Source organism: Cornus florida, unplaced genomic scaffold, assembly GCF_030987335.1.
Source record: "Cornus florida cultivar Cherokee Brave unplaced genomic scaffold, ASM3098733v1 CherokeeBrave_3.0.0_Hap2_Chr01, whole genome shotgun sequence".
NCBI lineage: Eukaryota > Viridiplantae > Streptophyta > Magnoliopsida > Cornales > Cornaceae > Cornus > Cornus florida.
This window is the reverse complement of record NW_026775571.1, coordinates 94,488,315-94,501,792: the sequence shown is the minus strand read 5'-3', so window position 1 is coordinate 94,501,792 and position 13,478 is coordinate 94,488,315. Positions and strand designations below refer to the sequence as shown.

Genomic DNA, 13,478 nt, shown 5'->3' with positions numbered 1-13,478 from the left:
TGTGGGGGGATATTGTCCATAGATAAAATTTGCTATGAGTTACCTCACCAAATAAGAATACTTATAAATGTAGGGTTCTTAATCCTAAGAAATTTTGGATAGAACCAAAAATCATTTATAGTATTATAACAATAGTGCATGTTGTTTCCTATGAGGAAAATATTATGGAACAACTAGAATAGTTCTTTTTCCAGCGGAAGGCCGAGTTATTTGTTCTAGTTGAAGAGCAAAGTGTGCAAGCTTATAAGTCCTTAAGTGGATTAAAGCTAGTACCAAGACAATGACATAAATGTGATGTATAAGTCATTGTATGCCTTAAAAAAAAAATTAATGATATACTAATTAGTATATTTGATATGAAAGATTTAACATCCAATAACATAGTATATTCTCAATAGAGTGAGATTGAGATAATACTAGTTATGATAACAAAAGCCTAGCTAACTTTTGTAGATGTAAATCTCAAATATAAATACTAGCCGAAGTATATCATTGGTTGAGATTGCAAGGCATCTTAATAACTGTGTTTAATTGCACATTTTCAATCCAGAATCAGATCACTAAAAAACAATAAATTGGGTAGTTGAGATACACCCTAAATCCAATATTGCATAGATCGAGGTATCTAACTAAATTGGAGGTGTAACAGTGATGCAATCTGGATATGGGATATTAAAGACTTCAAATCCAATAGTGGATATGTCTTTTATATTAAAGGTGTAGTTTTATGTTCTTAATATAACTCAAAGTTAGAAACTTTGAATAAATCAAATAGGGAAGTCAATAGATTTCACCTAGAGGACAATTCAAAGTAAGTCTACACCTGTGCCACTAAAGAAAATGATATTGCTAACAATAAGCAATTTTAGGGCACAAAGTATACAGTTGCTCTCACCTGGAGAAATCTCTGCAGAGTGTAATATTTCTAAACGCAACCTTGTGGCCACATATAAAATTGAAGGTTATACTAGAGAACAATTGTACAGTTCATCGAGGGGAATGGGGTTTAAAGCCGAAAGCTAACGAGTCACCTTAATGGAAACCCAACCTAGTTGACTGGAGATCCCAAGATCTAGGTTCAAAGGGACAACAGAAATTTTGAGTGACTCACCAGAAGCACTGGGAAGATATAAATCTTCTACCCATTTCTATGATGAAACAGTGCTACCTACAGCGATGATCAGGATAAGCTACGCTTTTAATGACTCTTATACCTTGAAAATTCAAGTGGGGTTTGGTAGGATACTCTTAATAAGAAGTCACCTATATGAGTGTGAAGTGGGGCCGCTTCTATGAGAACTATAAAGGCTAAGTCTTCTAGAGCACTCATTGAATACCAGGACTTGTTCAGGGCCAAAATGAACACAACAATGAGAACCAACTTTGTGAGGAAAGCTACTGTGTGTCTGTTATTGTCTTGGTTTACACAAACGGCTGAACAGTTCAAGACATCGCATTCACTGGTTAGCCAGTAAATCCGATAGCAATACACTAGGGAAGGTTCAAAGCCAAAAGCCACCTATCCTGATGCAGTAACTTTTCGATTATACTCTCTCTAGTGTCTGCATAATCATCTTTTGCATTTTACGCAAATTTCCATTCATGTGGGGGATTGTTGGAAACGGGGGCATTAAAAATATAAACTTTGGATGAGATTTGAAATAGATTCCGCTAATAATTTTTTACGGATCTCTAGACAAGCGCGTTTCTCTCCGCAAGGAGATGAACGTGGTATATTTACTTTTTGAAATCCATTTCCAGATGAATGAGAAATTAGCTCCAAAGTGTGGTGTTTTGATAAGCCTAAATGGGTATGCAAAATGTGGGAAGTGTTTGTCCCACATGGAAAAAATGTTGAAACAAATTGAAATTTAAATAAGCTGAGTTTAGGATTTGGGCTTGGGCTTGGGCCTAATTGTAAAGTCCAGATTATTCTTTTTTTGGAATTTTGGATTGGGCCTAATTTTGGGTTGGGCTTATTTAAATAGGTTTCACAAATGAGTAGGGTTTTGGGGTGGTTGGTTTTTTGAATTAAAAAAACTACTTTTTAGTTTTTCTAAAAGGTTACACCTTTTAAATTAAAAAATCATATTTTAGTTTTTTCTAAAGGGTTACACCTTTTAAATTAAAAAACCACTTTTATTTTTTTCCAAAGGGTTACACCTTTTTCCGAACCATCATAACCTATAGTTGCACCCACTCGAAAAGGCACATTGTAACCTATTGGAATGGATGTGTCTATTGGTGAACAGACACCATGTAAACCATTGCAACCTATTGGAATGGATGTGTCTATTGGTGAACAGACACCATGTGAATCATTGCAACCTATTGGAATGGATGTGTCTAATGGTGAATAGACACCATGTGAACCATTACAACCTATTGCAATGGTTATGTTCAATGATGAAAAGACGCACTTCATCCGAAAAGGCATTTCTATTTCTATAAATACCCCCCTTTGGATCATTTGCAAGTCATTCATTTTCATTTTCTTCTATCTCCCTCTCTAGACTGGAACCCAACCCAAGAGGGTTCAAACCATAGGTTAAGTGGTTCGAGCCACTTCGACCCTAATCCAATTTCATCGAGCCATATTAAGATTGGTCCGAACCATTTGGTTCGGATTACACCTAATTCAGCATTTATATAGTATATAGATGCATTTTTGAGTTAGAGAGAGTATTACACGGAGGAGGTTCGCCGTATCCACGAGTTTGTAGTGCTGCTACTGGTGGATGTAGACCGTTGTATCTTGGGAGATAGACGCCACTGAGTCCGTTAGCACCATAGCGGGGCGAATCTGTCTTAAGGACATAGTATCCAATACTAGCCTCGGTCCAGGTTCATTCCTTGCATATTATTATTATTTTATTGCTTTATTTTGCATATTTAATTAAATATAGAGTAGCATATTTAATTAATGATTTATTAACATATTGTTAATTATCTTATGACATATTAGTATAAGGATTGTTATATCTTAAAAGTCACATTAAGCATATATTTTACCAACAATTATTTGATTAAATATTAAATGTTTCATTTTGATAAATAAGTTATTAAACGGGTTAACACATTTATTCGTTTAATAAATAGGTTGAGTTAGTGTTGAGGGTTCTTGACATGATTATTAAATAGGTCAGGTTTAAATTTATTTGTTTAGTATAATACCCTTATATCGATACGACGCAATTATGACCTACGAACACGAATTGCCTGTACCCTTCAACCCATGCATTGCATACACATTCAGCGTCATTCTTTTACCTCTAGCACACATAATTTGATTACCAACACATTCATTCTCATTGGCTTATCCTTTTACCATCCAAAGCGTGAGTCATCTCATCCAATGACCAAAACCGGCATCACTCATTCACTCTAGCCAATTACCAAATCCCACATCAAGTAACCAATAGATTTTTTTTCATGTAATAAGTGAATTTTAGACAAATTTTTAACATATACAAATTAATTTTAACACCTTGTGTTTATGAACAAGAATTCACCTTATTCTATTTGGGTTGCAAATAGAGACAATCCGATCAATGACACCTCTGGGATTCTCTCCATCGACAAAACAGGAAACCTCGTTATACACAATGGAAATGATAGCATCCCCTTTTGGTCGACAAATGTCTCTGTGGCACCTCCGGCGAACACTTGTTCAGCTCAACTGTTGGATTCAGGAAATTTGATTTTGCTTCACAAAAGTGTTGTTGCATGGCAAGGCTTTGATCACCCTACGGATACTATGTTTCCCTTAATGAAAATTGGGGTGGACCGGAGGACCGGTCTGAACCGATTCCTGATGGCTTGGAAGTCACCTGATGACCCAGGAGCCGGAGAGTGTCTGTATAAAATGGACCTCAATGGGTCTCCACAATTCTTCTTGTCTAAGGGTTCGGTTCGATTATGGCGAACCGGACCGTGGGATGGGGATAAATGGAGTGGCATTCCATCAAAGCCCACATATTTCGTGTTCAACATCACTTATGTTGATAATGATGACGAGGTCTTCGTTATTCTCAGCAATAATGCATCGATTCTATGGAGATTCGTCGTGAACGAGTCTGGAACCTTAGAAATGTTTGATTGGCTCGAGGGAGACTGCAGATGGGTTGGGTTCTGGTCAACCCCCAAGGATGGTTGCGACTCTTATGGTACTTATGGTACCAGTGCTATGTTCGGTAATTGTAACCCACCCAGTGATGGGAAGTTTGAATGTACATGTCTACCCGGTTTCGAACCCAAAATTGCACACGACTGGTCCTTGTGGGACGCGTCAGGCGGGTGCGTGAGTAAACGCGGGGGAGACACGTGTCGAAATGGAGAGGGGTTCGTGCTAATGATACATTCTAACATTCCCTATGCAACAGTGACACGTGTGAATATAAGTTGGAGTTTGAAAGAGTGCGAGGAGGTGTGCTTGAAAGATTGTTCTTGTAATGGTTACACGAGTGCAGATATAAGAGGAGGAGGGAGTGGGTGTGTCACTTGGCACAGTCAGTTGATGTATACAAGAGTGTTTTCGGATGGGGGTCAGGAAAAATACATTCGTGTTGATGCAGTTGAATTAGGTATGCAATCAATCCTTTCATGCTCATACATTTGCGATTCTTCATTTAGGATGGTTGATTTTAAGTGATTTGGAATCGATAGATAATTAAATTGAACTTAAATTTAGTTATTAAATAAGCACGCTAAGTTGAATTTTGCTTGCTGAGTCACTTATAAATTCTCAGGAAAATATTATAAAATTAAAAAATATTTTTACTTATTCGATTAGAGCTAAAATGCTCAAAATTAAATGGTCACTTGAGTTTTGAAGTAATGAAAAATATTACTTCCTATTTCAAAATGAGTGTCTCTTTTGGAGAATTGTGACTCTCAAAAATTGAAGAGTCACGGTTCCTAAAAAAGACACTCTTTTTCGGACCGTGGAATAGGGTTAAGTATAGTGGCATTCCACTGCAAACATCAAATTTTGTGTTCCGCACCACTTATGTTGACAATGATGATGAGGTTTTCATAATTGGTAGCAATGAATCGGTTCTATCGAGTTTCGTCATGAATGAGTCTGGAACCGTTGAAGTACATAATTGGCTCGAGGGAGACCACAGATGGGTTGGGTATTGGTCAGCCCCTAAGGATCGGTATGACCCTTTTGGTCCTTATGGTACGTGTGGTTTGTTCGGTAATTGTAACCCACCCAGCGATGGGAAGTTCGAATGTACGTGTCTACCAGGTTTCGAACCCAAGTTTGCAAGTGACTGGTCCTTGTGGGATGCGTCAGGTGGGTGCGTGAGGAAACACGGGGGAGACACGTGTCAAAATGGAGAGGGTTTCATGCCGTTGACACATTCTAACATTCCTTATGCAACAATGACACATGTGAATATAAGTTTGAGTTTGAAAGAGTGCGAGTAGGTGTGCTTGAAAGATTGTTCTTGTAGTGGTTACACGAGTGCAGACATAAGAGGAGGAGGGAGCGGGTGTGTCACTTGGCACGGTCAATTGATAGATACAAGAGTGTTTTTAGATGGGGGCCAAGATATATACATTCGTGTTGATGCAGTTGAATTAGGTATGTATTTAGTCTTTTCATGCTCATACATTTGTGATTCTTCATTTAGGATTGTTGATTTTAAGTGATTTGGAATCGATAGGTAATTAAATTGAACTTAAATTCAGTTATTAAATAAGTACGCTAAGTTGGATTTTGTTTGCTGAGTCACTTATAAATTCTCAGGAAAATATAATAAAATTAAAAAATATTTTTACTTATTCGATTAGAGCTAAAATGCTCAAAATTAAAAGGTCACTTGAGCTTAATTTGAAGTAATGAAAAATATTACTTCCTATTTCAAGATGAGTGTCTCTTTTGGAGAATTGTGACTCTCAAAAATTGAAGAGTCACGGTTCCTAAAAAAGACACTCTTTTCAGGACGGAACAAATATAATGCAGACCTCAATAATGAAAGAATAAGTCAACTTGTTTCAACTCAATGAATGCATCCCTAACGTGGCTTATGAGGTAGAGTAGACAAATTGTTCAACCAAAAACAAAAATGAGAAAAATGAAAAAGAAAAAATGATATTTATATTTTAATGATAGTTTTTGTATGATATAATTGATGGAACAAATTATAAGAAAATGATATTCATATTTTAATGATAGTTTTTGTATGATGTAATTGATGGAACAAATTATAAAAAATAACAGTATTTTAAAATTATTAGAGCAGAGGAGCACATAAATAACAATATGCATTAAATAAATATTATTAGAGCAGAGGATCACATAAATAACAGTATGCGTTAAATAAATAGTTGAAGTGTCTCAATCAAAAACATAAAAATGACAGCACTGTCTTCATGATTGAATTAAACTAAATTTGACAAGTTATATGTTTATAGATTAGCACTCTCTGTAAACCTTTGTATGCATTTATTTCCATTCAATATAAAATGTATTTTTGAAAAGTACTGTAATATTTTAAATTCAAAAACATATATCAATTATTAATGTATTTAACTGTTGAAAATGTTATAAAATTGGAATTCCCAGAACTCCCATAATTTCGTTACGTGAAGATTGATTAGAATTCGAATTTCATTGTCAAAAACATGAAATTCCAAATTTCCATCCAGTAACTTGTTCAATTGTTATTCATGTGAAAACGCAGAAAATTAATAAATTTAAAGCTATTTTATGAGATTTAATATATATATACACACACACACACAAGATGAATTCAAGAATCTTCAATGGGGTGAATTAATGTTTCTTTTTAATTTCTTGTTTCCAGCTCAATATTCCAAGTCAAAAGGCAATCACGGCAAGAAGGTGACGGTGGCCATTCCGGTAGTGTCTGTTATTGTAGTGTTATTTCTCACAATCTTCTTGGCATATTGGTTTGTGATGAAGAAAAGGAAAGGTAAACAGATTAATTATTTGTGGTAACAGATAAAAGATTAGTTATTCTTCCAATTCAGTTTACAATTGTTTTACCATAAAGGCCATATTTACTTTTAAGGTAAACAATTTACAATAAGTTCTGCTTATTTTTGGCTTGGACTAGCATTATTAATTGTGACAACCTAAAATTCAAAAATCATAATAACTAAGGGTCCATTTGGAAATGAAGAAATGTTCAGAGATTGTAGAAAAATATGGAATTAAACAAAGGGAAAAATCGATACAATAGTAAAGAAAAAGTGAAAAAACATATAAATGATGGAAGGTTCAAGTCCCTAATGGGTAATGCCTATATGTGGCTTTCTTAAAATAAAAATAAAAAAACATAATTCAGCCACTTGTTTGTGGTTTTGACTGATTTGGCATGATCTTCATTATACTTTTACTATATAATTCATTAACACGAAAAATAGGAATGGCAAAGTTGTCATTTAGTGAAAATGAGCTTGCTGAAAGTGAAACTAGTACAGATTTACCATTCTTTGATCTAAGCACCATTGTAGCTGCCACAGACAATTTCTCTTCTGCTAACAAGCTTGGACGAGATGGTTTTGGCACAATTTATAAGGTACGTAATTAGTAGTTAATTATCTCAAAATTGAGCAGCTTAATCCAATTGTGTTTAAAGTAAAGCGAAGTTAACTTTATGTTCATTGAGGGTGAGAGTAAACTTGCACAAATTGCCATTTTTTGAAAAATAATTTAATCAATTTCAGGGCCGGCTACATAACGGCCAAGTGATAGCTGTGAACAGGGATAAGGGAATTTAAGAATGAAGTTACTCTGATTGCGAAACTCCGGCACAGGAATCTTGTGAAACTTTTAGGATGCTGCATTCAACAAGAGGAGAACATGTTAATCTATGAATACTTGCCAAACAAAAACTTGGACTCGTTTATCTTTGGTACATATGTGTTTTTTCTACGACTTTCATTTGCTTCATCTTTTTCATTATAGTTCTTGCATTATCAATGAGAAATATTTTTTATACATTAATTTGGCAATTTATGATGCATGATTTGGCAATTTTTAATTTCTTGGAATCAGATGAAGCTAAAAGGTCAACGATGGGCTGGGAAAAACTGTTTGATATTATTTTAGGAATTGCTCGAGGAATGCTATATCTTCATCAAGATTCGAGATTACGAATCATCCACAGGGATCTAAAAGCCAGCAATGTTTTACTAGATGCAGAAATGAACCCAAAAATATCAGATTTTGGAATGGCTAGAATTTTTGGAGGGGAACAAATTGAAGCAAATACCAATAGAGTGGTTGGAACATAGTAAGAAGTTCATGTATTCATGTTATGAAGAGAGAGATTTACAAAGTAAAATATTTAAGTAGACTAACAAAATTTTCATATGTTATTTTTGCAGTGGTTATATGTCACCCGAGTATGCAATGGAAGGATTATTTTCAATAAAATCTTATATTTTTAGTTTTGGTGTTGTAGTGCTGGAGATCATTTGTGGCAGGAAAAACAGCCGTTATTATCAAGACAAGTATCTGAATTTGATTGGACATGTAAGTAAAATGCATGTCATAGTTTTTAGAATGAAAAATAATATGATTGATGATTATGCTTAAACTGTTTCAGGTTTGGGGCCTTTGGGGAAAAGGAGAAGCCTTGGACATGGTTGATTCATCATCGCTAGGTGAGTCATATCGAACTCATCACGTTCAGAGATGCATTCACATTGCGCTTTTGTGTGTGCAAGAACATGCCATCGATCGGCCAACCATGTCAGCAGTTGTTCTGATGTTGTGCAATGAAACTTCTCTTCCTCCGCCTAAACAGCCTGCATTTATTTCAAGATCATCTAATAGTGGTCTGAACTCATCATTAGCTAATGTAGGAGTTTGTTCCACAAATGATATTACAGTTACCATGGTCTATTTGAGTCCGAAAAGTATATAGGCATGTTGCATGGATTTTTTTCCCATTAATTAAGGAAGCTATATTTTATTCATTGTTTTTCTCAATGTATTTAAAAATTTCCTTAGGAACATTTGCATTAATTAATCAAACCTTTTAATTTTTTGGACAAAGTAAACTATATTAACCCTTGCTTGAAAATCTTTTGAATTAAACTTTTCATTAAGTCTCAAGTATGAGATGTCTTTCAGTATGCTGTTCATTCTCCCAAAACTGCAAACAGTATAAGCAGGCGGCATTGGACAAATGCAATCATTGATCTGCTTGAAGGGTGAAAGTATAGTGCGTTAGCTTTATATTATTTGTTTCATTATCTCATTTTTTTGGAAATTTTAATGGCACATTATGTTAGTTTTTGGGAATTTTATAACTTTGAAAAATTCTCAGTAATTTGTTCATGAAAACCCGTTATTTTGTTTTTAATCCAGGGCTTCAACCTCAAAAAAGGTTTCTGCTGTTGGGACAGCATCACCAAACCTTGCTGATTTTGCTTCCAAAGTTGAGGACCCCATCATCAATCCTCTGCTGTTGGGAATGGATTGATGATGATGGTGCTGCAGATTCATTTAGTAGGAGGTTTCGGACTTTCTGGTTTTGACGGTGATGAAGCGTCTTCATTAACCACAAGACCTTGAAAAATTGATATTCACACAACTGTCTCTTCTAAAACTTGAACCTCTAACCTCTCTTTGAGAGGTAAGAGACTGATAACGCTAAGCCACTGACCCGTTGGTATCTTTTTGTTTTCTAAGCTATGTTTTCTAATATGTTAAATGTAGCTGTTGTCTAGCATATTATATCTGGCTGATATTTGTAACAATTGCCCTGTTTATCATTGGACTTCCGATTTTTTAAGTTTTGCAAATTACCATTTCATTAGCAGCAGATGCACAAAACTGAAATTCTTAAGCTTACCCATATAGGATACGGATGCTGTACAAGACAAGAAAATTGGTTCCACACTATCACTCACAGACCAAAGAAGTCCACATACTTGAATAGTTGAATCTAAATTAAAAGTATGTAGTTCTATGTTTGTTTGAAGATATTCCCCTTTATATAGAATAACTATACTTGAAAGGTGAAGGGACTCTTGTAGCATATGCTTAAAAGAAGGCCCTCTTGGCAGGAGGTCTTCCAACAGCTCTCATCAAGTTGGCTATATCTAGAACCCTAGCCACTTTGGAACCCCTCTTGGCCTCTGCTGATGCCTTCCTTTCCTCTGCTTTCCTGTGTGCTTTTGCTACTTCGTTCTGCATTTTTTCCAACGCTCTTGCTCTTTTCTCCTCCAGCTTCCTCTACAAAGAGAAAATTCTCCATGTTATTATTTAACTGTTTTGTATCCATTAACATATCCTCTCATTATTGAGGAAGATTTACAAATAATGTGCTGAGACATGGAAATTATTGAATCATCCTTCTTATTTTTCTATTTCTTTTATTCTAACAACTTCTGTAAACTTTATAGGTGAAAAAGGTAAATTCCAATTCCAATTCCAATTCAAGGGAAGCAGTGAACAATTGGGACTGTAAAATTAGACAAATCAGATAAAAAGATGGGGAAATTAATTGGATATATAATTTCGATTGAGTTAGCAAGTAATTAAATTGAAAAGTTCGGCTTTGTCAACAAGTAAATCAATTCTTGAATATATAAATGCTAGAGGTCCGTGGAAGTAAAGTGAACCTTACTCACATGTATATGTATGTAGGCACTTTGGCATGAAATATGTACATACACATATATCACACGTGACATAACATGATAAACTAATTAACATGCATGAAGTTCCATTTATTCATACATACCTCAACTTTCTTCATCCGTGAAGTGGCCTTCTGAACCTGCTCTCTCTCCCAAACACTGAAGATGGCGTCCTCACGCTTCAACCTGTTATTAATCTTGGCAATCTTAGCGGTCTGCCACGCAGATATCTTCGTCTCAGCTTCCTCTTTCGTCTCAGCTTCCTCTTTCTTCTCTCAAATAGACCATGGTAAAAGCTTTGGTCTATTTGAGTCTTAACTCTCCTAGGTCAAATTTCGCGACTTGTAGAGAGAGAGAAGAAAGGGGGAAAAAAAAAATTTGCTTTAGCTATCACAAATAATACCTTATTCTGCCATTGCTATTAGTACTCTGCTGACTAACATTATCCTTGTGGAGGTAGCTCAATATCTCGGAAATGTTGTGTTGTGGTTTTAGTATTAATTTCATCCAAGCATTTAGTGTATTTTCTCATAGCTGACTAGCCTCAGTTGAAGGAAATTCTTGCTATTAGGAGTACGGGAACTTGGGTGGACCTTATCACCCGAGGAACCCAACAACTTGAGTAATTTGAAAATGAATTTTTTTTTTTTTTTTTTAAATAAAAACATGCCCCAGCACTTTATGATATTTTGATTTGGTCTATAACCATTTTGCTAAATATCATTCAAGCCAAAATGACATTTTGAAAACAAAGAAATAGTTAGAGAAAAAAAAAAAAAAAAAAAAAAAGGGTAAATTACACAGACACCCCCTGAGGTTAGGTCATATTTCAGCTAGATGAAGATTTTGGTTTTAACTTTCACTTACACCCCAATTTACTTTTTGGCCTCTGACACATGCGAATTGACACTTTTACCCTCAATTTTTTAATCCAAAATATATATAATCCTAAATGACAAAAGGCCCCTATATAGTGTGTGTGTGTGTGTATATATATAAACACTGTTTGTACATGCCCAAATCATCACTGACCAAATCGTGATTGTCGTCGTACAGCGCCGCCTCCACTTGAATCGCTGGCTCACTATCGTACATCACCGCCGACCTCGAAATTTAGATCCTCACCGTTGGCAAATCAGTCGTCGGTTATCACGCGACTCGATCCGCTTCACCATTTCCGCTGGTTTTCACGTTGATGGAGCTGCAACTGGGTATTTCTTCACTGTCCAGTTTGGTCACTGCCCTTGGGTCATTCATGCTCATGAAACTGGGTCGCCGGAATCTTCACCTCTTTCACCGTCGACAATCTCAAACCCACTAACCTCTCGACCTATCAAAAACCCTAGCTTCTCATGGAGGCGAAGTTTAATCATGGCAGCGACGAGGTTCAGGTTTAATCACGGTGACGACGTGGTTCATGGCAACGGTAGGTTCATAACGACGTGGTTCATGGGCTGGGTTTCAATTGGGTCTTGTGGCTGGGTTTTGTTTTGGGTGGGAGCGGTGGTGTTAGAGGTGTTGGGTGGGGTTGTGGTGATGAAGGTTTTGGGTGGGTGGGTGGTGGTAGTGGTGGTGGTGATGGAGGTTTTAGGTGGGTGGTGTTGAAGGCTCTTCTAAATCAAATCCAAATTGTTACGTCAACCACTCACCAATTATATTACTTTAATTCACAAAAACTCGCCAAATCTTCGAACCATTGTTAACCAAATTAATTTTTGAAGACCACAAACCCAAAACTGATCAAACCGTCATCTTTTCCAGCAGATCCCTGTGAAAAAGAAAAAAAGAAAAAAAACGCAAACAATTTTATTAAAGAAACACAACCACTTGCTTGTGAAATTGGGGGTTTCCTCTCTCTCAATCCAGTGGGTTTTTTGAATGTTGCAGAAACCCATTTTCTCCAGAAAACTTGAACACACAACCACCACATAGATATATAGTGTGTATATAGATATAGATATATAGTGTGTATATGTGTGTTTGACTGTATTTATTTATGGCAGCCATGGTCTGTAAAATTCTTAATTGGTTTTGGAGAAGATGAACGTGTGTATTATACGTAGAGAGGGGTGAGGTGGGTGAAAGGTATTTTTGTCCTAAAAAAATTGAAACATTTTTCTTGTAAGTCAACAATTAGTCAAAGGGGCAACATAGTCATTTTAACATGTAAAGTACTCTGCACACCCAAGAAAAATGACATTTGGGGTGTGAATGAAATACTAAACCACTAATTCAAATATAAGTGAAAATTAAAACCAAAATCTTCATTTAGCTGTAATATGTCCTAACCTCAGGGGGTCTTTACGTAATTTACCCAAAAGAAAATGCCCTGAGACTCTTGACATTTTGATTTGGTTGTACAAAATCCGTATTAAAAGGGTTTTATATATAAACCTTCTTTGTAGCCTTTCTTTTCATTTTTTCTCATTTTTAAAAGGATAACAAAACCTTAACAAAACCTTCTCATCATAACTAATATGTGTCTCCCTGCAACCCCAAATCCCTCGACTTCTTTTCTTTTATCAGAACATGCAATTTTCCCATGTTAGCTTTTCTTTTCTTTGCAACCAAACTGGGCGTAAAGTCATGGTCATAACAACCTCAATTATTGATCGGACTGGATTGTCGTCACTCCTCACTTGGACCCATATGTGATTGTGACACTGCTTACATTTCAACATAGAGGTTACAAATTAAAGAAGAATATAGAAAATATATATATTTTTAAATCATGCATTATGAACAAGGTTGAATTGCATTAAATCTCCCTTTTTTATTTGTGTTTTGCACTAAATCCCCTATTTTTTTTTTTTTTTTTTTGTATTGCCAAAAAACTTAGCTAAAAGGGT

General features: G+C 35.7%; 2 protein-coding genes and 1 pseudogene across 2 annotated transcripts; 2 read left to right on the top strand and 1 right to left on the bottom strand.

The window, feature by feature from the left end:
• The first annotated feature begins 3,496 nt into the window (after window positions 1-3,496).
• LOC132277894 (G-type lectin S-receptor-like serine/threonine-protein kinase RKS1) lies at window positions 3,497-5,433 on the top strand. Its single transcript, XM_059779737.1, has 2 exons — window positions 3,497-4,583; window positions 4,907-5,433. The coding sequence occupies exons 1-2, from the start codon at window positions 3,497-3,499 to the stop codon at window positions 5,431-5,433; spliced, it is 1,614 nt and encodes a 537-aa protein (XP_059635720.1).
• A 1,967-nt stretch (window positions 5,434-7,400) lies between these two features.
• LOC132277886 (G-type lectin S-receptor-like serine/threonine-protein kinase At1g11410) lies at window positions 7,401-9,467 on the top strand (annotated as a pseudogene).
• Window positions 9,468-9,811: 344 nt separating this feature from the next.
• Window positions 9,812-11,724, bottom strand: LOC132277878 (remorin 4.2-like). Its single transcript, XM_059779723.1, has 3 exons — window positions 11,662-11,724; window positions 10,734-10,898; window positions 9,812-10,222 (listed from the first exon to the last, which is right to left on the bottom strand). Exons 1-3 carry the CDS (start codon window positions 11,722-11,724, stop codon window positions 10,031-10,033), a joined length of 420 nt encoding a protein of 139 aa, XP_059635706.1. The 3' UTR covers window positions 9,812-10,030.
• Window positions 11,725-13,478: the final 1,754 nt, after the last annotated feature.

Bases quoted from the DNA above. Each gene is read 5' to 3' on its own strand.
- LOC132277894 (XM_059779737.1), top strand. From the start codon at position 3,497: ATGAACAAGAATTCACCTTATTCTATTTGGGTTGCAAATAGAGACAAT. The intron at 4,584-4,906 runs GTATGCAATCAA...CAAAAATTGAAG, and splicing joins TGTTGATGCAGTTGAATTAG to AGTCACGGTTCCTAAAAAAG.
- LOC132277878 (XM_059779723.1), bottom strand. From the start codon at position 11,724: ATGTACGATAGTGAGCCAGCGATTCAAGTGGAGGCGGCGCTGTACGAC. The intron at 10,899-11,661 runs GTCAGTGATGAT...ATTTGAGAGAAG, and splicing joins ACGACGACAATCACGATTTG to AAAGAGGAAGCTGAGACGAA. The intron at 10,223-10,733 runs GTATGTATGAAT...TTCTCTTTGTAG, and splicing joins CACGGATGAAGAAAGTTGAG to AGGAAGCTGGAGGAGAAAAG.